This window comes from Suillus clintonianus, assembly GCF_016758775.1.
Source record: "Suillus clintonianus strain FC179 chromosome Unknown DEU56scaffold_170, whole genome shotgun sequence".
NCBI lineage: Eukaryota > Fungi > Basidiomycota > Agaricomycetes > Boletales > Suillaceae > Suillus > Suillus clintonianus.
The window spans coordinates 38,383-61,119 of NW_024539394.1; the positions used below are offsets into that span (position 1 = coordinate 38,383).

Sequence of the window (22,737 nt, forward strand, 5' to 3'; positions counted from 1 at the left end):
TATTGTCAAGCCCCTCCCGGGGTTGTCTTACCCATCGGAATGGTCCCTGCTCATGCGATACAGCAATCCCATATGCATCCGCTATTGCGGCCAGCTTGCTTATTGTTTACGTGTCAATGCGGTCTCTGGGCGTGGCGGACGTGGTTTCTGCGACTGGTAAGTCTCAGTCAGACAGTGATATTTTGGTGACAATTAGTACGGAACATACGAGATTTCGCAAAAGTTTTCTTGCTGGTCAAGTCACGGTGCACGAAAGGTATATAAGTGCCCAGAAACTACGACTTCCGTCAGCTCAGCCGACTTCTGATTCTCATCCATCAGCAGTTTATCCAGCTGCCAACTCCTTCTACTACTCGTAAACCCTCGTCATCTTTCTATCTCCAAAGCGCAATGGACTCATTCTCAAACATCCTCGCTATGATGTCCGCTTCAAAGGCCGGTGATGAGCGGAGTCCTGCATCGTCAACACCAGTTGAGGAGGAGTCGCAATCAAACTCCGGGGGTTGTTATTGCGTTATTGCATGAACACGAGTAAACATTATGCATGCCGTCCCATTCATATACGAACGTAAGTAGTGATGGTTATTTAATTCGAGGGACGAAGGCTTACCATCGTTGGTTGCAGCTCCAAAGCACTGCTCCACTGGCATGATGACCAGAACAGCACCACACCCTCTGTAGTGTTTCAGCTATGGCAGAGTTTCATGGGTGATGCCACCACTTCACTTTACGTATCACAACACACTTCGTTCAATGTTTCGACCTTCGTTAACCATTTCTGTTGTATTATTTCTTCGGGTTCTTCAGAGCTAGGTATCTTGAGTACTAGTACAGGTACAGGAGACACATTCGAGACTGTCGGGATATACTGGGGAGCGCACATATAATTACTCATAGCACCTGGATCCAGAATGAACATTTTGTTACTTATTTTTTCGGAGTTTTTTTTCGGCCATCTACCCTTGCCAATTTCAAGTGACAGCTGCCTCCAAGCACGGAATAATCTCAGCGTCGGTTTTCACAACTACCTTATATGAACGTTTGAACGCTCAAACACTCTCTTCTTCTGTCGAGCGTCTCAATCTTTCATAGACAAACTCACGATATCGATGTGGCAGCTTGTATTCCTCATGTATACATCACCGCGCACAGCACTTCGCCAGAAGAATGGACATGAATGGATGCAAAGGTTTTTGAGGACATACTGAGCCGAATTTCTGTGAGTATTGAACTCATACAATATGTATTAACAAGACTAATCGTTCCAGGTTCAAAATAATGCTCCCAGAGCAATGCGCCATCCTCCACTCTAAACTCTCCCCCAATTCTCCCCATTCGAATATATCCCCTTCCCATGGACCCTCTGAAGGCTCGACTCCTATGCCTCTATCCAGGTTCACGCCCTGCTGGGGGAATTTTGAGCGTACACACCGCAGAGAGGAGTTCGAGTTCATATCTCATTGGGAGATATTCAAGCCCTCCCAGCGCACACTGCCCGAGTCTTATACCATTCGGCACAGATGATGGTGATCTTTTTTCGCCCGATGTGTCGATGTTCGGCGAGACTGGGGTGTCAGGAAAGGTGTCCCGTCAGCTGGGTTTGAGGCCGGATCCGCCTGTCAAGAAGCAGATGAGGCTTTGGGGGGTAGGCAGTGAACTAGTGTTGCGAGACGTGATGTGCATAGCGGCATTGTCGGCCTAAGTATATACCATACACTTGAACACCTTAACGCCTTATCAACTCCATCCCCTAAAGTTTCACAACTCCTTCAACCCGAAGCACGCTATGCTGCCTGGTACTGACTGATATTCGTTGCTTGTCTTTAGTTGTTCCTAACCTTGGTTCCGCAGCTCACACATCCCCACCCAACTTTATCTTGCCCAGCCCTCTGTCGATCTGCATACGCCTTTGAAGTTCTACCTAGGAAGCTAACAATATTCTTTCCGTAAGGGAAAGGTGCCTTCACCCTGGTGATTTGAATGGGACAGGGAGAGGATGGGGCGACAAGGAATATAGTAAGGACATATATCGCGATGGTCGTTTGGATGGACCCTGTGTATGATTCATGGTGCGCCCTGCATTTTACTTATTGAACAGAAATTGTGAGCGTTGACATAATGGCTGTGATAGTGCTGTATCAACGTACTGCGATTCCCTTCGTATAATGCTCTCTTGCGCCTGATGATACCTGGTGCTTTGTAGAGCGGCCGGAATATAACCAGAGACTCGAGGGACAGCTTGGTAACATGCCAAACTGGTCTGATTGCACCTTTTTTGGCCCTGCGTAAGCGTTTGCACAGCAACTTTTCATTTATTCTTAGCTCTAACATATTATTATTTAGAATGTGTCCATTAGGCTGAGGCGTACGAGGCGACAGGTACCGAGGACTAGAAGGAGCAGGGTAATTGGGCAATGAGGGGTGTGGCTTGGAGATGTCGCAGAGGGGCATTAGTTAGGGATTGGTGAGTCATATTTGTACCCGCTATCTTTCTCATCTGATGCCATCTTAACAGAATGGGACCTTGTGAAGAGTTATTGTAGGAGCTGTTATGCCTGTGTTCTGGTCAACGAGACACTGAATGGCTTTACTCACGGAACTCCTGAATAGATGCAAGTACACCAGGAATACGACACGAAAAGCTCTCCGGTGTTTCCCATTCCTCAAACACTTCCTGTGCGTGAGACTGGTTTGCATCCGCAACCGAAAGTTTACTTTGGTTCAATTAAAGGTTTCTGGATTTCATGCCGCGATGCTTACTTCAACCAATCGAGGGCCTTGAGGTAGGGGCAACCATCATCATGCCAATTTTAGCGATACAAGCGCTGGAGGTGGTATATCTAGCACGAACACTATTGTTTCACGTTCACCAGGTTCACCACTTGCTTACACCTACCCCTTGAATATGACTGTAGTCTCAAACGATCCTATTTGGTGGCCATTGGTCAGTTCGGTCCAGCTGAACAGCTATTGGATAGGTTCGTGGAGTGTGTTGGTGATGTCCCGACCTTACCTTGACTGTGTTTTTGCAGTTGCCGCCTCGACTGTGGTGATATATGATTGGGGTGAGCAAGATAGTATTGAATATCGACTGATATGATTATAATATTTCCAGCAATGACCTTCATACAAGAGGTAGGTTGATGTCATTACTAGAGCACCCGTCTCGCTAAGAATGGCCTATCTAGATTGAACTGGTCTGGGTGGGTGGAGTCACATATCAGATCAACAGGATCATATAATTGATTTCGCGCAGAGGCAGCGCTTGTCTCTAATGACTGTTTTATACCTCGGTGTACGCAGTTTATATTAGAGGCGCAGTTCATCAGTCGTGCTGACTCCAAAACATTCTAGGTACGCTATACTGGAATACTATTTGCTGTGTATGTTTGCAATGCTAGTGTGGTAGTGCCGCGCTAATAAATCATCTCTTGCAATCAGTGCATGGATCCTCGGTATGTCTCATATACTGTGCATTAATATTTTCTGACTAGCATCATATAGGCAGCCTCCCGACAGTCTCGCAGACGGATGCAGTGAGTATTCTTTACCCATGCCTCCCATTCCAAATTAACTGTATGCATATGTAGGGGTGAGTGAGATCATGCAGATTGAACTTGCTTCGACATGACGACTGCAACAGATGTAAGTTTGTTTCGACTCTTTCATCCTATGAGGTGATCACTAATTGGGTTTGTCAAACTTTCAGGCACTATCTTGGTTAACGTAGTAGATTGGACGGGTGTGATCATAGCTGCCATGCTTGGTGGTGAGCTACTCGACTACAATACCACAGTGGTCTTGTCTTAACTAAAACATCATGCAAGCTATCATGATCACTCGGCTATACGCCATGTATCAAGGATCGAGAAAGATGCTCGTCTTTCTCATTGTAATCTTCCTGGCTATCAACATTGTCTGTGGAGTGCTCGCCGGGATGGGATTGAAATATGTAGCAGGGGGTAAGCTTTGCTCGTTGGTATAAAGAACATGGCTCACTCAACAAATACCAGAGGAGCTGATACTCTCCGGCGCCCATACGTGCACTTATTACTATGAGGAATATGTCCAGCTTCTGTTTTCGACGATCTGGATACTTAATGCTGTGTGGGAGTTCCTCGCACTCTTTCTTTCAATTTGGGTTGCTGTAAAACACTTCCGGGAACTGCGACTACTCCAAGTGGGACAATCAACAAGATCGACTGTCAAGGACTATTTCACAGTGTTGGTAAAATCTCATGCCCTTTACTTTGCAAGGTGAGCTTGCAATGTGAACGAAGTTATCTATTGCTGAAGCTCTGCACATGTTAGTTTTACTGCTGTTTCTTGCCTCCAGCTTGCCTATCTATCTCCAGCCCTCTTGGTGTGCCGAAATACTGCCTTCTGCGTGTGGTCATTGCTCATCATTATTATAGGACTCAAACTCCGTGGGAACTGTCATTTTTAGTGGCATTCTTCAAACTTTGTCGAACGTGCAGTTGTTTGTGCTGGGCCCACGTCTCATCCTTAGTGTTCGAGAATATCATGCTGAGCTCGTGACCGACTCCGACGCGGCAACACACATGACTTCGATTGCCTTCCAGGAGCGTGTACATGTGTCAACTAGTACTACTGTCTAGCACGAGAAATGCTTGCCGGGTGCTCTGCAGGGAGGAGATATTCGTTCCAGTTTTCATTGTAGTATTTATATAAATTAATTGGTGATCTGATTTACTTATATTCGAGGGACGAAGGCTTATATATGAAGAGAGAACAGTCTGTAGTCAAACCAATTGCTTGTTGTATCACTGCTGCCAACGGCGCACACTTGACAAGTTGAAATCATGCAGAATATCTCAGTCTCTTGGTGCTCGGTATATTATTGCAGGGGTATTCTGCATGCCCCGCAATCTATCTCCTCGAGAAATATATAGCAAGATAACATTGAAGAACCGCTGATATCTTGATGATATTTCTAGCGCTGACCTTCGGATAAGAGGTAGGTTGGTGCCATTACTAGAGCAGACGTCTCACTCAGAATATTTTAATAGGTTGCCAGTGAATTGGTCTGAGTAAGTAGAGTCGCAAAGGCTGGGCATGCACAGAACCCCGTATGTATTTTTCAAAATTGTGCTGTGACAATTAGGGTGAAGTTGCACCCTAACGGGCGATTGCCTGACACTATGCACCTCAAGGGGTGCGGCGTGGAGTGAGCGTGACACCGTAACCTCACTCTATACATGCGAGGACTTCAGAGCAGAAAACTCGTGCATTGTAGGAGACTGGTTACAAAGAAGTCCGCTCTATGACAGCGAGGTATGCGTTGGGGGGATCCTGCGTACTATGTATTGAATGCGACGTGCCCAGTAGGCTAGGAAATCCCAAAGAGAACTATCATCACTATGGGCCACCCGGGAACGCAACCTCGATTTACTTAGGCCCTGGCGCAGAACCTGGAATCGAGAAAAAACATCGTCCATGTTTGGACGTTGCGCTGGGTCTGGGTGCATCATGTCCGATAATAAACCACTCAGGAATTCTACGCCTGAGTAATTCTAGTGCGTCAAAATCAGAGTATGCAAGATAAGAAATTGATATTGCACTTTACGTCAAGAAATATCTCTTGGATAGCATGCCCAAGATACCAAACATCAGTTGGGAAAGGGTTCCGAGGTTTGTAGTTGTCTTCTTTGAACTCCGGCACTTCTTTATCTCCACCAAATATGGGTTGTTCCAATGGGTTGGTATTTGAGGCCTCATATTTGCGGGAGATACCAAAATCTATGTAGTAGTATCGTGGAGGAGACTGCGTGCGTGTACAATGCCGAGCCACGCGTTTGTAGTCCTCGGACATATAGTGGTCACTTGGATGCCATGCATCTATGAACATGCTGCCATCCATCAGTATGTTCATCTGCATGCAGTCCCTATGGCCCAGTCATGACACAAGTCATTCCATCAATTTAAATACGTACCGGTGAGCAACGTGATGTTTGTGCATGAAGCGCAGCCCCTTCAAAAGAAAGAAATAAGTTATAATGGGCCAGTCAATCAAGACCTTACCTCAAAAAGCTGGTGGATGCAATCTACAACTTCCCCGACCGTGTCAAAATAAGGATCCGAAGCATCTCGAAGCAACGGCATTACAACTATTGCAAGATCATCCTCGGTAGGCACCTCCAGAACATCGTAAATCGGCACGCAATGGTTGGCTGGATCACCGCTGAGAGGTGGGCTGCAGAAAAAGCGACCAATCTCTATCTCATAAGGGTGTCGCGATACGACTATAGTTTTCAGTGACACCCGAACGCCATCGCAAGTACGTTGGGCATCCAGCAGGCGGTAGTGCTGAATGACACATGACGATTTAGCAATACTGACATTAGGGAAGGGTATACAGCACCTACTGGCGACCTGACTCCATCCTCGCAATTTATGGGAGCGTTGTTTGTGTCCGTCCAAGAGGGCACCCAATCCGGACTGTAGCGACTCCGTAGCTTGTAGCCCTTTTCTTTGAGGAAATCGTAGTGGTCCCTCCACCAAATCTCATTTTCGGTAAGATGGGAATTAGCTGCAGATGTTGAGGCCATTCCCAAAAAGTTGGTTGAGGTGCCACACGACCGTCAATCTGGAGAACAAACATGGACCCTCATGGGTAAATAACGTTTCGGACCTCGGCAGTTCGCGGACTTGAGGCGCTTAAGCACAGTTAAGCACTTGTATATTTAAGTTACTTCTCGGTATCATATTCTGCAAAGTACCATGATAGGAAGCTTTCATCCGAATGATGGGGTTACATTTGGCTGACAAGGCTCAAGTGCCAAGTGAGTAGTCATTTTTGTCCACCTATCGTATATCAGCGGCCATCTTCGCGTAATCTTTCTGGGGAGCTACGTTTTGTCAGTGTTACATCAGGTTGTTGTCTCCTTACACTCAAGTTGGGCTTGTCCTCTTTGACTGATCTCACAAGTGTCTGTATATAACCAAGCCAGTTCAAGTTGGCGTGAAACTTTGCACTAGCTCCCGATCTATCATATGAATCCCCCGAGATCTAGCACGACAGTTCGAATAACCACGGACCTAGGTCTTGCGAGCCAATATACAAACTCGCCTGGGACCGTTATCGAGCTGAAAGGCCGGACAGCTGAAGAAAAAGGCGATCATTATCTTCAATTATCGCTGGCAGCCTTAAAAGAGCTCGCCGACTTGTTGGAAACCCCGCGTCTCTCAGATAATGACAAAAAGGCCTACCATGAAGCTTACATCATTAACCGGGCTCAATATGACGAGTAGGTTTTGCTTTCACCAGCCAGATGGTCTTGTTCATTTATCTACAGCCTGGTATGCCTCAGGGACCAACTTTGGGCGCAGAAGAAATCTTTTCGCAAATTCCTCGTTAACCTTTTCGTCCGCCGGTCGGATTCCAGGCACTTTTATAAAATCACGTATCGGAATTTTAAGGCTATCAAAGTCAGTCGACTAGTCGCATCTTATATTGCAGCTAAATAGCACCACAGAGAACTTCGGAAGACCTGGTTCGACGATTGCTGCCGGATACGCTTGATATCCTTGGTATGTCAGGACGAGAGAGCAATTTTCCCTGGCTGACGCCAATCTGTTGGTCGGCTTCAGGAAGCCCCAGAGACTCCGCACAAGGCGATGTTTCTGTTTGCGAGGAGAGTCCGTGTGACATCGTAGAGGGTACGCATACTCTCCGCATTTTATGGCAGAACATTCAACATTCCCTTGATCAAGGCAATATTTCAGGTTAGTGCGATTTCTTTTGTCTGCTCCTTATTTCACATAACGTGGAATAGTCAGAGATCTTCCTCCAAATGACACCCTCAGAGGCATTAATGTAGATGTACATACTGAACAAGAAGCCGACGAGGCCCTTGCGACGCTGAATCGAATCGCGATCTCTGGAGGAGAAGACGAAGATGACGATCGTACCAGTGTGCATTTAAGTTGTCGCCTATGATATCACCTAACAGAGTTTCTTGATATCTCAGTCAGAGCTCCGACACATAGCAGATCGCCGTCCCCAAGCCCGAGCTGCACAGTCATCTACAACTATAACATTTACAATCACAGCGTGGTGTCCATTGACTCAGAAATCACAGGATTAGCCCTCAACAGCGGGGTGAATGGAGGTAGGTCATGTTCGCTGCTCACGTCACCGCGCGATGTTTAATGATGATGATAGGGGTCGGCTCTGATATCAATCAATGATTCGCAAATTGTTCATTCATGTTTTGTGATCTGCAGTGCTGTATCAGTAATAATGTATCATCGATCGGTCTCGCATGGCCAGAAAGTTATGACAAATGTGGTGAGCTCTTGGATATCACCACGCACAGCACCCACCACAAGAATAAATGTGAATGGGTACATATGTTTTGAGGACATACTTAGTTGAATCTCTGTGAGTATTGAACTTATATAATGTGTATTAAGAAGACTAATCGTTCTAGGTTCGAAACAATGTTCCCAGAGCAATGCACCATCCTCCACTCTAAACTCTCCCCCTATTCTCTCTTTTCGGATGTGACTCCCCTTCTCATCGATCCTCGGCAGAGAAATCCCTCCATAATTCTCGTCCCCATTGTTCATAGTCCGCTACTGTGGTAACGATAAACGCTCCCGCCCGCTCGCCCGCTTTCCGCGTCCCCCTCCCAGGAAGAAGAAAAGGAGCAAGCAGCAAGCGTGGACGCAATGTAGGATAAGACGCTCCCACGCACGCTACCCTGGCAGATTAGCATGTTACGTGCGTGAAAGGGGGCAGATCAGTTGACGACTACAGTGCCGCAGACAGATACGAAAGCGCCTGCTGCAACTGCTAAGCTCATCGTCGGGGCACAATTATTCCCTGTCCCAGCTCCAATCCCGTGCCCAGTCAAATACATTAGCTTGGACTCGAGTGCGATACATATGCCCAGGAGCCCAGGCGCACCCCTGGCCGGGATATAGCTAGAGACTCAAGGGACAACTTGGGAACATGCCGAATGGTTGGTCCAACCGCACACTCTATGCCCCCCCCCCCCCCCCGAGACGTTTTCTTTTCATTGTTGCGGGTGAAATCTCAGTGCTGACGCTTTATAATTCAGAATACAGTCAAGGACTTCTAAGGCACACGAGGCGACAGATACCGAAGAAGCATAGTGTGATTATGTAATGAGGAGTCTGGTGAGTTATATTTGCACCCGCTATTTTCTCGTCTTACTTCTCCGGTGCCATGCCGACAGAATGGACTTTGTAAAGAGCTGCCACGCCCTTGGGTTCTGGCCAACAAGGTCGAGAGAGTACAGATGTAAATGTCAGCCTAGGCTGAGGGCGGTGACAGGCGGTGACAGGCGGTGACAATGATCACATCATGCTTTGGCCTTTGTTAGATCGATTACTACGTGGTTTTACTCACGGAAGTCCTGAATAGATGCAAGTGCAGCAAGAATACCTCGAGAATTTGGAAACGAGTCCTGTGCGTGAAACTGCTTTTCAGATCTCCAACCGAAATTTTACTTTAGTTCAATCGAGGACGTCTACTTTTGACTTGATTTCGTGCCATGGTGCTCACTTCGATCATGCCGATTTTAGTGACACAAGCGCTGGATGTGGTATATCTAGCATGAACGCTATTGTGACACATTCACCAAATTCACCACTCGCTTACATCTACCCATTGAATATGATTGTAGTCTCAAATGATCCCAGTTGGTGGCCGTTAATCAGTTCGGCTCGTCTCAACGGCCATTGGACAGGTTCGTGGAGAGTGTGTTGGTGATTTCCCGACCTAACCTACACTATGGTCTCGCAGTCGCCGCCTCGACTGTGGTGATATACGATTGGGGTGAGCAAGATAGTATTGAATATCAACTGATATCATTATAATATTTCCAGCAATGACCTTCGGACAAGAGGTAAGTCAATGCCATTACCAAAGCACCCATCTCGCTTAGAATTTTTTTGTAGGTTGAATTGATCTGGGTGAGTGGAGTCGCACATCAGAGGAACACACGATCAATTCGGAGCAGAGGCAACGCTGGTCCCTGATGACCGTTTTATACCTCGGCGTGCGTATAGCTTATATTAGAGGCGTCCTAGTTGGCAAGTTGCGCTCACTCCACAATATTCTAGATACGTTATATTGGAATACTTTATGTTGTGTATGTTTGCAAGGCTAGTGAGGTAGCGCTGCGCTAATAAACCATATCTCACAATCAGTGCAACGATTCTCGGTATGTGTCACATACTGTGCGTTGGTGTTTTCTGACCAGCGGCGGCATACAGAATACGGTGTGGCAGTCTCGGAAACAGATACAGTGGGTATTTAGTGCCCATGCCCCTTATTCCCATCCAATTGATTGCATTCATATGTAGGGGTGAGTGATTTCAAATTTTGAACGTTGGAGTTGACTCTACATAATGAATGCGACAGATGTGAGTCGGAGTGTTTTATCCTACGAGGCTGATCACTAATTGGGTGTTTCAGGCAATATTTTCAGCCACGCACTAAACTTGACAAATGTGGTCATAACTGCTATGCTGGGCGGTGAGCTACGCAGCTGCGATGTCTAAGTGACATTGACTCGACTGAAACACCATGCAAGTGATAGCAATTGCTCGGTTGTATGCGATGTATCAGAAATCGAGAAAGATGCTTATCTTTCTCATCGTAATCTTCGTTTCCGTCAACATCGCTTGCGCAGTGATTGTCGCGATAGGATTGAAGTATATCGTAGGGTGTATGCTTTACTCATTGGTTCGAAGAATATGGCTCATTGGACGGTTATTAGATGAGCTGATACTCTCTGGCACATATTCGTGCTATTTTGGATTTGAGGGAGATACCGGGCTTCTGATCACAATGGATTGGACACTCAGTACTATATGGGAACTCCTCGTACTGTTTCTTTCAGTCTGGATTGCTATAAAACACTTCCGTGACCTGCGGCAACTCGGACCATCGATAGGATCAACCATCGGAGACTGTTTCATAGTGCTGCTGAAATCTCACGTGCTTTACTTTGCAAGGTGAGTATGTAACGCGAACTCAGTTATCTTTTCCGCTGAAAATCCGTACGCGCTAGCTTTGCTGCTGTTGCTTGCCTGCAGCTTGGTAGTATCTCTCCGACCATCTTGGTACGCAGTTCAGTCACCAACCTCTGCAGCGGCTCACCATTTCTATAGAATTCGAGTACTGTGGGAGTTGAGATATATGATGGCCTTCTTCGGATTTTCTTGGACGTGCGATTGTTTGTGCTGGGACCACGCCTCATCCTCAGTGTCCGAGAATATCACGCTAAGCTCATGGCCGACTCTGACGCAGCAATGAGCATTAATTCGATGGTCTTCCAGGAGCCTGTACATGTGTCAACTAGCAGTACTGTCTAGCAGAGAAAATGCTTGCCGGGTGCTCCTGCAGGGAGGAGATGTTCATTCCAATTTTCATTGTGGTATTTATATAAATTAATTGGTGATATGATTTACTTATATATGAAGAGAGAACAGTCTATAGGCAAACCAGTGTCTTCTTTTATCACTACTGCCACTACTCGATATGTGGTTGTGTAATATCAAACAGACTTGTCTTGTCTGCATGCCTCTCCACGTTGAATAACAAGTACTCCCAATATTTAGGACTTCATTTTGTCTCTGCATCAAATGTCTCCTCTCAGCTGTCGAAGTCGTTTGAAGCCCTACATCCTTTTGGTTATGTGATGGTTATAAGATCGCGACCCCACAATAGAGCATCAGACGTCGACTGTTTAAGCTTGTCCGTCCGAAAAGCCAGCCTTAGGTTCAGTTCTACGGATATGGAGTCTGCAGAATGGCTTATCCAGTTCGCGGAGCAACACTACCCACAAACGTTGTACGATCTCAACGAGAAAGGCTACGAGCTCAACGTCATGATGCGAGCATATGAATACATTTCGACTGCGTCGGGCACCCGCAATTTGTGATGTAAACATAGCTTCAATCCCAAGGGTGGCTCGGTCCCTCCCCCTGTATGATGGTGATTACGATGACATACTCGACGACGACGAAATCGAGGCCATTCAGATTGACAAATGTCCTGTGCTCTCCGAGTGCTCAGATGACGAACAATCCTTCGAAAAGCGTCCTGTTCAGGAACAGGTGGACTACATGACAAAGTAGATCGGGCAGGGACCACAGTGGTGAGTGAGTTGTAGGACTTCATATGATTTAGCGGGAGTGTTAGAGAATAGTGACTTACTAGCAGACTGGTCCCGCGAGTACAGAATTGAACTCGATTGTGTTGAGCTGCCATTCGCTATGCACTGTTGTCAAGCGACAAGCGGACAAGCGGATTGATCGAACAATCGTTCCTTTCTTGCACTGGATGACACTGACCAACACATGTCAAGTCGAGGCCCATGGAAAACGTCTGACCATATCTGAGGATTTGAAGCGCTCGGAGGACTATGGCAAGGGTGCCTTTGCGGTACGAGAACGCTCGTATGGCAAGTTCTCTAGGACACTTCAGATTCATTGGGAAATCAAAGCGAGTACCACTCGTTGAAGTAACAGTGAATCTATATTAGGAGACGAGCATGAGCACTTAATCCGGACAATAATCAATGCATATCACTGCTCACAGCGACACCTCCACAATCAAGAAGTTTCATGTTACACAATCGTCCTCAGGTTGTCCCGGTTTCTCCTGCTTTGATCACGCCCTGATGATTATCAGTTGAGCTATTGCAGGTGGATGCACTATTGATAGTGACTCACCTGAAACTTGAGCTCGCTTTTACCACCACTAGTGCTGTGCCAAAACCTCTGCTGCTCTACCATCAACAACGCATCAGGAGTGGCAATAGTGGCGCATCTGAGACGTGAAACGAACTATATTTCTCCGTCGTGTTTCGAGTTTTAGATAGGGAAAAGATCTATGATGTGCCCATTTATTTATTTAGCGGTGAGCTTGTGGGTCAGTGATGCACCGCCACTGTAACTGCACGGCGCGCCTCAATCATCTTAGTCACCAGCCTGAGGAGCTACATAGTCCCTGGTTGAGTTATCGTCGCGTACCACGGAGCACCGACTTCCATTGTGGGACCACTGCTGTTTAGTCCTTTCATGCTGTTATGTATCAGCAATAGTTTAAACGAGTGATGCCTTCAGGGCGATTCGGGCCCGCCTCATATTTCTTGTACAGCCTGAGCGGGCATCCATCGAACATACTGGGGCGAACTTTATTCTGAACAAACATGAGATACAAGAAGAAACCTATCACCAGAGTCTGGCCAGTCCTATCATAGCGCCACTGCTCTCATTCATGCGCCTCAACATCATCAACAAGAAATTCAAGTAACGTACGTCAGGGAAATATGCTGATACTAGTACTAGTAGAACCGTGATCTTTCGAGGGAAGTTAATTTGACGTGGCATAGGTATACTCGGTCGTGGCGAAGCCGACTTGGGAGTTCGTCGTGTCGTACACCGAATAAAAACGCTCTCTGTGGAAGAACAATTTAGTGACGTATTTCCCCAGAAAACAAAGTAGCGTGGCGTACAGGAAACAGTAGCCGTTGATAAAGTCCAAGCCGGAACCAGAGTTACTTCCTATGTCAGCAACGACCAGATATATGCCGTCGGTGGTACCGCCAATGTCGGTGTTCAACGACCGAGGCCAGATTTGCCCATTCGGGGTTAGCTCATAAATAACACCACCAATAGTGAAATGGAGGGATGAGAGCTGCTTGTATTGGTCGAGTGAGATTTTTAATAAGCCGGTGGCCTCATCGGGGGTTCCTCCCGTCGCAGACTGATATTCACGGAAGGCATCTGAACTGTGGATTAGAAGAGTTTCAATGTCGCACAGGAAACCTACCAGTGGCAATGAGAATGAGAGTGGTTCCGGTGTCAACGATACCAGCGGTCTCGGTCAAGATGGACGTAGTCCCATAGGCAATGGATTGATCAATACCCCAAAATCCACTCGCTGGGAATGTTGACGTGATCGGCACATAGTTGATGCTTCCATTAATTTTGGAGGCGTCATAACCGCCAAATGTGAGCTCGCCGTTGCTATCAGAAGAAGAAGCAGGTGCGAAGAACACCCCGAGTACTTCCGAACCAATTGTTCCCTGCGTATAAAGGTTGTCCGTCACAGTTGGAACTTCATATTCATTACTGATGGTGTTCTGCGTTAAGTCGGCTGGCCCAAGGCCAAGAAGTCCATCCAGACCATTGAACCCCGAGGTATCAATTGCGACACCAATAGATTGTTTCTCGATGACCAGATCAGAGTTGAGCGTTACGGTGTCCGTGTATTCCTCTCCAGCAACAAGACTTCCGTCGCCGTATTCAACGCCCTGAAAACGGGTTGACATTATGAATGTGCCACGTAGAAACAAATACTCACAAATAAACCGCCTGTGAATCGGCTCGTAGAAGTCTTCTCGTAAGTTTTGTTGGCCCCGATCCAGGTATTTGAGCTTCCAGTGTCTATCAAGAGTGTGTCTGTATGAAATAGACAATGCGTCAAGTAAAGAAATTGCTGGAACGCGAGCAACTTACAGTACGTTGCTGGACTCCCCACACCAACATCAGCGGTGTATATTGTCACAGCATTGGTTGTACTGATGGAAGAACTGCCGCTAGCCTGTAAAGCTTGGAATCGAGCGCGATCTGCGGCGGCGATGTTCTTGATCCCATTCGAGTTGATTCTAACGGCGAGCTTGAGAGGAGCAGTGCTCGACGTCGTCCGGGGATGAGCCAAAGCACTCGCTGATAGCGAGAGCAAGGCAAGCGCCGGCAGGGTAAGAAGAGATGAAAGAGATTTAGAGGGAACCATCTTTCTGAGCCATCGTTCCGCGCTGGGCTTTTTAAACATTAGAACGTTCTTCAGATAACATCGCGATATCAAGGCTTCGAAGTAAACTCGAAGTGTGACTGGCCCATCTGACAGTCCAAAATCCAGAAATGAGCCGGATACCATATAGCTAGAATCGGTACGCGCACCTTTTTGGTCGTTATAACACCCGATTTGAGTCGGCTGCTGCGCTCATAACAAATTGTGCGACAGATGTATTATCTCGCTGTAGATATTAGGGGGGCTCAGATACACAAATTCCTATAGTCCGCAGGTGTCTGCCTTGCCTGGTCTTTGTTCGATGGCATCGCGCCTACTCCTTGATAGCTGGGCCTGGATCGCGAGATGCATTTGACTTGACATGTCCTATCGTTAGTTGACTTGGGTTGATTGCTAAACCCAAGTGCCTTTTACACTGTAAACGGTTAGATCCTCACTCTATCTGCTATTCCACACCTGAATCAGACTCCACTAGGTATAACGAATCAGCATACGTCATGACAGTAATGCCAAATAACTGTCACAAGTTGATGTGGCCATCTTCCCTATGCGCACAGGAATGCCAGCAAACTTGGCACTTCATACATCCACCGGCGCGGTAGTCGCCTTACCCTGAACAGGCCCTGAGCACCCATGGAACAGTAATTGTACAGTCGAGAAGGCTTCGAGTGTTTGTGTTGAAGCGAGCTCTTGCGGACGAGAATGAGTGTGTGGTGCTGTCAAGAGTCCAAGTCGTCTCGTTAAATTCGATGAGGTCAGTAATGCACCGCCACTGTAGCAAAGCGCCTTGATCATCTTGGTCCCTAGGCGCTAGTCCCTCGCCACGATTGAGTTATAGCATGATCGTCGTGTCCCTCGAAACACTGACTTCCAATGGCACCACGCGTTTAGTCCTAAGTAATGCTTTTATTCCCCTATGTAGTATCAGTAAGAATCGTATAAACAAGAGATGCCTTCAGGACGAATTGGTCGCTCCCTCGTCGATCGCCGTGAGTGACGAAAGGCCTTTCAATTATTATGTCCAGATAATGGAGGGACTTTCGTCACTCCCACCACATATGACAGTTCACATGGGTCACTGGATTTTACCAATGCTCTCAGTACAAAGATGCTGTAAGGTTTTCTTCAGCGCTTCATATCCATCTGCAGCAGAAAAGTTGTTGCACGTACACAATCGTTATTGTCACATTCTTTTCCTCGCTTCGAAGATCGGTCAGGTGCTGATATTTATTAGTTGGGGCAACAATTTGACCCCGCCATCACCAGTCGCGCGAAACGCTGCGGGCTCGAACACAAGTGGTAGCGTTGATCTGAATATTCAGCGTTATAGAGAGCTAACAAAAATCACCAATATTAATGCCATGTGAGACCATTAAAAGAATAGTAGGAAGCGGCACGATATGTTGACAACGATTTTGTAGTCAATCCTATCTGCCGCGTTCTAGTCGCAACCCAGTGAATTCCTTGCAGACGTGAAAATGAACTCTCGCGGGATGATGAGTGTGTGAAACCAAGAGACCAAATCCAAATTCAAATTCGACCCAAAATGGGTTACCATGGCTGCACCGCCACGCTCTTCGGCGTTCGCGCTTCTTGGTCACTAACCCCAACCGCAGCTTTCATGACAGAGCGCGCCGATACCCTCCATGCATCAAGAGCAGACGTCTGGTACCTCAAGGAAATCGCGTTTGGAAGCGCGGAAACAAAGCGTAGATTAAAGATCATTACGCAGAATTTTAATGGGTGCGCATGTTATTGTACTGCGGCATGTGTTTTAGGCTCAACGTACTTATTACTTACCACACCACCATATAAATTGGCGCTCCTCAGGCCGTGTTCGTTCATTGCTATTTGTGAGTGTCCCGGTACTCTGACGGGAGATCGACGCTGATGTAGCGCGTTGGAATGTGTAGGCAATATTTTGATCCTGCGAGGAGAGATCGAAGTCCTGCCGTATGAGCGCGGGACGGTCTCATATGAGTTCCTTGCGCAGCTCCTGGGGGAATATCTCCTCATGAGCTGTCCGGATATTGATGTCTCTGCTGCGCTCTCGATCATGCCTAGTACCACCAGTACGCATTCACTTCTTTCTCATTCGTCATTAGTGAGACAGCTTATATTGTAATAGAGGGCCTCGACCTCAACCCTGTCTTCACAGGGGCTACGTCATTTCGACCTGCAGGAGAAGGTGGGGAGTTGATGCTGTTCGAGCAGGCAGGGATAGAGCTCGTGCATGGGTGGCTTGTTGACCCTGGGAGTGAGGAGAACAGAGTGTTACAGCATGTGCGTGATTATGATACTGCTGTGACGCTTATTGCGGACGCGGATCATATCACGAGGGGACGGTTATTGAGTGTGGATGTGTGGGGTGAAGGGGAAGCGGGGGGTAGTAGTCAGGCGGGGAGCGGGCCGAGCGGCTATGCGGGCCCGAATAGTCCAAGCGATAATTATTCAGAGAAGGATAGAGAGAAGATCGAACATGGTGTGTATTAATTTGTTATGCGAGATTTATTGCTGATGGATTTGTAGCGCTGGTGGCACAGGCGTTCTTGGAGAGTACCAAGTCTCAATTGACGTACCATGGGCTGTTCCAGCTTGCGTCTACGTTACAGCCTGGGTCGCTTGTCGCATTGTTCCGAAACTCACACCTCTCTGTGCTGCATAAACGAGAGGGGGAGGACTCGTCGCTTTACAGTTTGGTCACGGATCATGTGTTCCTGCAAGAGTCGTCGGTGGTGTGGGAGCGACTAGAAGACGTCGATGGGGTTGGCTCGACGTTTGTGGACTCGGATTTTGTTCATTCGACGCCTGCGGGAGGCGACTTTGCTGGACACACGGCGGAAAGCGCATTGCATGCTCTAGAGATGGAATCAAACCCAGAGTAAGATTTATGTGATTTTATCCGAGATGAATTACTGAGATGTGCATTGTACAGTGCGGTACTAGCACGACAACTACAAGCGGAAGAAGACGCACGATCGCATGAGATATATATGCGGAGACAGAGGCAACAGGAGATTCGGCAGAGGGAAGAGGAGGAGCGGAAACGGAAGAACGAGGATGGGGCTAGTAGGAAAAGTAAGAAAATGAAAGACAAGTGCGTTATAATGTAGGTATACCTGCATATTCATTGGAATATTATTGGATATAATCTTAATCTTGTCATAACGGATCCGCGCGTGTGAGTGAGACACGATTGCAACCAGAATTATAATCACTGATTCAATATCAAAATCATGATGTGGAATGGGACTGCAACGAACAATGCCACAAGAACAACAAATACAAACAAGGAACGTCTCAGTCATCGTCCGCCTGTGCAGTGCAACCACAAACCCCATCCACTCATCCCTTCATTCCTTTCTTATATCCCTCGAACTCATCGCCGAACACAGCGAGCACGAACAAAGTATTCATCAACTTGTTCCGATTCATCACTTTCAACATCATTCACGACATCATTCGTCGTTGTCGACTCGCACGTCATGCGTGAATCAAATCATGCTTTTCCCGCTCAGAATAGGGCTTGCGTTTGCATCACCTCCCAATGCTACGATAGGCGAGGTAAGTTCAAATCATTTCTATATGCTTTATATGTGTTAAATTTGATTCATCCTTCAGGTCTCGATACATCTTCGCCACTCCCGCTATTCACCTCCTTACACCATCTCACATATCTAACTTCAACTTCAGCCCGAATACGCGAGATCATGACAATGGACGGCGCAATCGAGCGTCTCATGCGCATTCTTTATGACTACTGCTTATGTCCCCCTCCCCCAGAGAACCCTGGTTACATCTACGGTCTTTCTCCTCCAAACTCACGCCCTCCAAAGCTCATCCCCACAATCAACCCTCAAAATTACGATAAGCACGCCGCCTATCGATTTAGCTTGGCTCTTCAGAGTATCGTTAATATCGGTATAAGAGGCAGCGAGCCAATCCGGAGTCGCATCGTCCAGGCTGGCGCCCTTGAAGTAGTCGGTTGTATCCTCGAGTCATGGCTAGCTCATAAGGGGTTTGCCATCGGTCCAAGTTCAAGTGCATCCGGTTTACCTCGTGAATCTCGCGAGCAACGCCTCGCCCGTCGGACCGCACTCCACGAACAAAGACAGCGAGAAGAAGCCGCCCAGCTCCACCGCGCACTCCAACGTCAAATCGCTGCTGATGCGGTTAACCGCACGGAATTCATTACATCCCGTATCGATCCAATCCAAGATGTCCGTTTTTCTATTGCGTGTCATCTCCTTACTTATACCTCTTCAGGATGCATCAATGGCGGATATCGGTACCGAGCCTTCCTATTCCGACATTTCTGTGCATCTAGACCAAACACCTGCCCCTGTTCAAGTGCAAGTAACCTCCCGCGAACGACCTTACTACACCCGTCACTCCTCATCCTCATCTCATGAGGCAGATACTTCTGCCGAAACGTCTGCTAATCCCACACCTCAAGGTACAGATACACCTACTGTAACTGTTCTGGTCAATGCTCGTGAGCGCAGTGGAACCATTGTTGCCCGCCGTGTTTGGGATGATCCTGTAATCGCGCCTGCCACAATACGTGCAAGACCTCATCGCGTCCGCCCTACTACCGCATCGCCTGACGAATCGACCGACAACTCAAGACCTGAGACTGAAACTGAGGATGATGGTGATGCAGATGTCGATATGTCGCAGGACACTGATGACGGTGCAGCTCCCTCTGTCTCGGCACCCCGTGTACGCCAGCCTTCACGATCGATGACGCTCACTCAGCGTCCACGCCGTGCTGTGGGTATAGTCTCAGACGCCGCCCCAGGACCTGCACCTCTCCAAGTGAATACGGATGCGCATATTATCATTCACCATGAGCAGGGCGGGGATGGGATGGCAGTGGGCGTGGAGGACGGTATTGTATCGCTGGAGCCGAATGATGATTTTGCTATGGGTGCGCCACCTGGTGCACCAGGAGCCTTGGACGAGACGATTCCTGCACGAGGTCTCCGTGGAGTTGATGTCCCTTTGGCTGAGCGGAGGGTTCGCGCTGCCCCAGATGCAACGCCCCGCGCTACGGCTGTTCCCCTCCCTGCAGCCCCTCCTATGGCGAATATCCCGCACAGTGAGGAACCTGCCCGAGAAGGCGCAGCTGCCAATCGTGGCGAGCACCCTACCCCGACTGCCACCATGAACACAGTGCGCACCTCGAGCCATCACCACCACCACCGCGATCCCGACCAAGGTCCGTTCAGAGACGAGGACGTGCTCTTTAGTCTCCAACTCCTCGCGTATCTCAGCAAGTACCCGCATGTGCGGCAGGCATTTTATAAGCAACGCCCATCATTCCATCCTGCGGCTGCTAATCTTAGTCCTCGTCCTCAACAGCAGCCTATTGCTGGACCCAGCGGGACGCGGAATATCCCCGCTCCTGTGCCTGCCCCTTCGCCTACGCCTCCGGTGAAAGAACAATATGGGTTCCTCCGCGCGTTTGCATCTGCTACTGCGCGGGGCAAGGAGAAGGAGAAAGCGCCGCTTACTACCCCGGTGCAACCCCAACGAATGACGAATGTCTTTTCTCTGGTAGAGCGGTTTACGTTCCGCCCTAGCTTGACAGAGAGCGAGCTGCCCAACCCGCCACCTAAGCTTCCTCCGGAAATTGCGTACTGGGCAGGTGTGATCATGCGAAATGCGTGTCGGAAGGATGATAGTCGTGGTGGAATACGGCAATGTGCGAACAGTGAGTTATTAATTTCCTACCACAGAATGAATGGATCGGTGTTAATGACGTGTAGTGCTGTGTGGGCGCTGGGAGACCTATCCGCGAGAGTTTGCAAAATGCAGACGATGCCGAAAAGCGAAATATTGTGGCAAGGAATGTCAGAGCACGGCATGGAGCGAAGGACACCGGTTTTGGTGTAGTGTGAAGGAGGGAGATGAAGCTGAGGAGCCTACGGAGCATCTTCACGGTACGGAGCATGGTCATGGGGATGGTGGGGATGGGGAGACGCCTGCGGCTGTCGCTGCTTCTGAAGCTGCGCAAGCGCGCGCGGAGAGACGAGCTGAGAGGGAACGACAATTGCGGGAGCGGGAGCGGATGGGAGGAACGATTGCTGCTAATCATATCGCCCCGCAACATCTGTTGATGCCGCCTGTGAATCCTCCACCTGTTGCGGCGCAATTGACTGTTCGACCTCGTGGAGCCGTTCTTCCTCCTGCCAACCAGCCTCAGGCTGTTATTCCTCAACCACGACGAGGGAGTCCATCGGGCTCTGGTTTTGGGACGATACAAAATCGAAGGAGGGCGGAGACTGTATCTGGGGTTGTGGATACGGGCGTGATTCGGGAGACGAGGATGATGCTTGTGCAGAATGGGTGGCAGCCGCCTCCGAGGCGACGGGGTGGGGATGATGGGGGGCGTGGGCAGGAGATGTGGGATTTGACGCCTCCTGGTGGCGATGATATGGTTCTTGGGTGAAGGGCACGATGCACGACTCGCGGACGTTTGCACGTTTACATGTACGTGTGCGTGCGTTACTTTTTCTACACAAGCGTTATTCCCTCCTTACATTCGCACCCTACAACGCGCCTGCCTACAATGCGTATTACTCGTCATATAAATGCGTCCGTCTTTTTTTTTGTCTTTCATTAGTGCATACATATATACATACATACATATACATACCTGCATCACGAGCACTACCCAACTATGACTCCGGTGATTGTCATGATCAATGTTTTAACAAGGTATTTTCCATTTGTTGTTTTTGGTACCTATTATTTTATTTTTTTGCTTGGCATCACATCGTGTTGTAGAGTTGTCACATTACTAGACATTGTATGCTTTTTTGGAGGCCTTGGAGGGCGCTTCATGATCATCGTCATTAGACTGTAAATTTTTTCGCGAGTGTGTTTGAGGTGAAGGAGAAATTATTTCCAAGTGTTTCGGCCAAGAACGCGTCGCGTCCATAACTTAGACCACGTGCTGGTGAGAAGATATTTGCCTGGACCAAATAAAACGGCCAAAAAGTCGGGAAAGTTCTGTGCGCAACTTTTTTCTTTAGCTTTGCCCATTCGCCTTGTCTCCAGCTTTCTATCTAAATCATGGTAAGTGAGCGAGTCTATGCGGCCAGTAACACTGACGATGAGAATGCAGGCTGCCCAGGCTACGTTCAAGACCATCAAAGCTGTCATTCCTCTGCTCGACCGTGTTTTGGTCCAGCGGTTCAAGCCTGAGACTGTGCGTAATTGAATAGTTATGACGTGTGTTATACCTAATGTTGTACTTGTGCGCTGTGGTGGAGTAGAAAACAGCCTCTGGGATATTCCTTCCCTCGTCATCGACGACTACGCCTTTACCCGAAGCTACTGTGATTGCCGTTGGCCCTGGAGCACCTAATAAGGATGGAAACGTCGTTCCCACTCAAGTCAAGGCTGGGGATCGAGTATTGCTCCCCGGGTGGGGAGGGAATTCGATTAAAGTAGGAGATGAGGTTGGTTCTTATTTCGTATGGAGTCTAGGGCTTTTAGCTGATTGGGATTTTACAGGAATACTTTTTGTTCAAGGATGCAGAGATCCTTGCAAAGATCCAGGAGTGATTGGGAATTGGGGACACGCGCCAGCATCATCTTATACGTTAATTTTTTTTTTATATGGTCTTGTTTTCACGCACTATCCGCAATATATCTGCAATGCATGCCCCGCTCAATCTGCCGAGGTGATTGTGAAATATGGAAAGGGGGAGTTTTTGCGGTAATGGACATGATAGGTGGGGTTTGGGAGTTTCCTGCAAGTAGGGACGATGGGGGCATGCGCTGTGTGCGTGGTTGGGATTTTATATATGAAAGTAAGGTTCTACGCTTCCTTGTGCAGCATGGCCGACGAGTGCAATGTAATTATGTGAGGCTAGTGCTGGCCAGTGCTGGCTAGTTTGCAGCTAGTT

General features: G+C 48.1%; 8 protein-coding genes across 8 annotated transcripts; 5 read left to right on the top strand and 3 right to left on the bottom strand.

Moving 5' to 3' along the window:
• Nucleotides 1-374: 374 nt before the first annotated feature.
• DEU56DRAFT_905339 (uncharacterized protein) lies at nt 375-2,451 on the bottom strand (the record flags this gene model as incomplete). Its single annotated transcript, XM_041356709.1, has 8 exons — nt 375-454; nt 611-689; nt 746-868; nt 1,103-1,217; nt 1,252-1,403; nt 1,432-1,491; nt 1,857-2,053; nt 2,148-2,451. The coding sequence occupies 8 exons, from the start codon at nt 2,449-2,451 to the stop codon at nt 375-377; spliced, it is 1,110 nt and encodes a 369-aa protein (XP_041201492.1).
• A 2,775-nt stretch (nt 2,452-5,226) lies between these two features.
• On the bottom strand, nt 5,227-6,622 carry DEU56DRAFT_975072 (uncharacterized protein). Its single transcript, XM_041359570.1, has 5 exons — nt 6,387-6,622; nt 6,043-6,327; nt 5,955-5,992; nt 5,588-5,906; nt 5,227-5,534 (listed from the first exon to the last, which is right to left on the bottom strand). Exons 1-5 carry the CDS (start codon nt 6,567-6,569, stop codon nt 5,283-5,285), a joined length of 1,077 nt encoding a protein of 358 aa, XP_041201493.1. The 5' UTR covers nt 6,570-6,622; the 3' UTR covers nt 5,227-5,282.
• Nucleotides 6,623-6,694: 72 nt separating this feature from the next.
• Nucleotides 6,695-7,910, top strand: DEU56DRAFT_187799 (uncharacterized protein). Its single transcript, XM_041344976.1, has 3 exons — nt 6,695-7,268; nt 7,317-7,449; nt 7,497-7,910. Exons 1-3 carry the CDS (start codon nt 7,015-7,017, stop codon nt 7,749-7,751), a joined length of 642 nt encoding a protein of 213 aa, XP_041201494.1. The 5' UTR covers nt 6,695-7,014; the 3' UTR covers nt 7,752-7,910.
• Nucleotides 7,911-12,096: 4,186 nt separating this feature from the next.
• Nucleotides 12,097-12,788, top strand: DEU56DRAFT_841738 (uncharacterized protein). The gene is made up of 5 exons (XM_041355009.1): nt 12,097-12,119; nt 12,215-12,278; nt 12,352-12,533; nt 12,597-12,677; nt 12,733-12,788. The coding sequence occupies exons 2-3, from the start codon at nt 12,274-12,276 to the stop codon at nt 12,518-12,520; spliced, it is 174 nt and encodes a 57-aa protein (XP_041201495.1). The 5' UTR covers nt 12,097-12,119; nt 12,215-12,273; the 3' UTR covers nt 12,521-12,533; nt 12,597-12,677; nt 12,733-12,788.
• A 436-nt stretch (nt 12,789-13,224) lies between these two features.
• On the bottom strand, nt 13,225-14,800 carry DEU56DRAFT_896198 (acid protease; the record flags this gene model as incomplete). Its single annotated transcript, XM_041356413.1, has 5 exons — nt 13,225-13,460; nt 13,518-13,788; nt 13,835-14,318; nt 14,369-14,466; nt 14,524-14,800. The coding sequence occupies 5 exons, from the start codon at nt 14,798-14,800 to the stop codon at nt 13,376-13,378; spliced, it is 1,215 nt and encodes a 404-aa protein (XP_041201496.1). The 3' UTR covers nt 13,225-13,375.
• Nucleotides 14,801-16,405: 1,605 nt separating this feature from the next.
• On the top strand, nt 16,406-18,028 carry DEU56DRAFT_841746 (uncharacterized protein). Its single transcript, XM_041355010.1, has 6 exons — nt 16,406-16,561; nt 16,649-16,671; nt 16,732-16,890; nt 16,947-17,300; nt 17,348-17,699; nt 17,754-18,028. Exons 1-6 carry the CDS (start codon nt 16,440-16,442, stop codon nt 17,929-17,931), a joined length of 1,188 nt encoding a protein of 395 aa, XP_041201497.1. The 5' UTR covers nt 16,406-16,439; the 3' UTR covers nt 17,932-18,028.
• Nucleotides 18,029-18,150: 122 nt separating this feature from the next.
• DEU56DRAFT_905344 (uncharacterized protein) lies at nt 18,151-21,541 on the top strand. The gene is made up of 4 exons (XM_041356710.1): nt 18,151-18,382; nt 18,440-19,038; nt 19,085-20,534; nt 20,590-21,541. The coding sequence occupies exons 1-4, from the start codon at nt 18,304-18,306 to the stop codon at nt 21,270-21,272; spliced, it is 2,811 nt and encodes a 936-aa protein (XP_041201498.1). The 5' UTR covers nt 18,151-18,303; the 3' UTR covers nt 21,273-21,541.
• A 403-nt stretch (nt 21,542-21,944) lies between these two features.
• On the top strand, nt 21,945-22,393 carry DEU56DRAFT_748828 (chaperonin 10-like protein; the record flags this gene model as incomplete). Its single annotated transcript, XM_041349383.1, has 3 exons — nt 21,945-22,034; nt 22,102-22,287; nt 22,343-22,393. The coding sequence occupies 3 exons, from the start codon at nt 21,945-21,947 to the stop codon at nt 22,391-22,393; spliced, it is 327 nt and encodes a 108-aa protein (XP_041201499.1).
• Nucleotides 22,394-22,737: the final 344 nt, after the last annotated feature.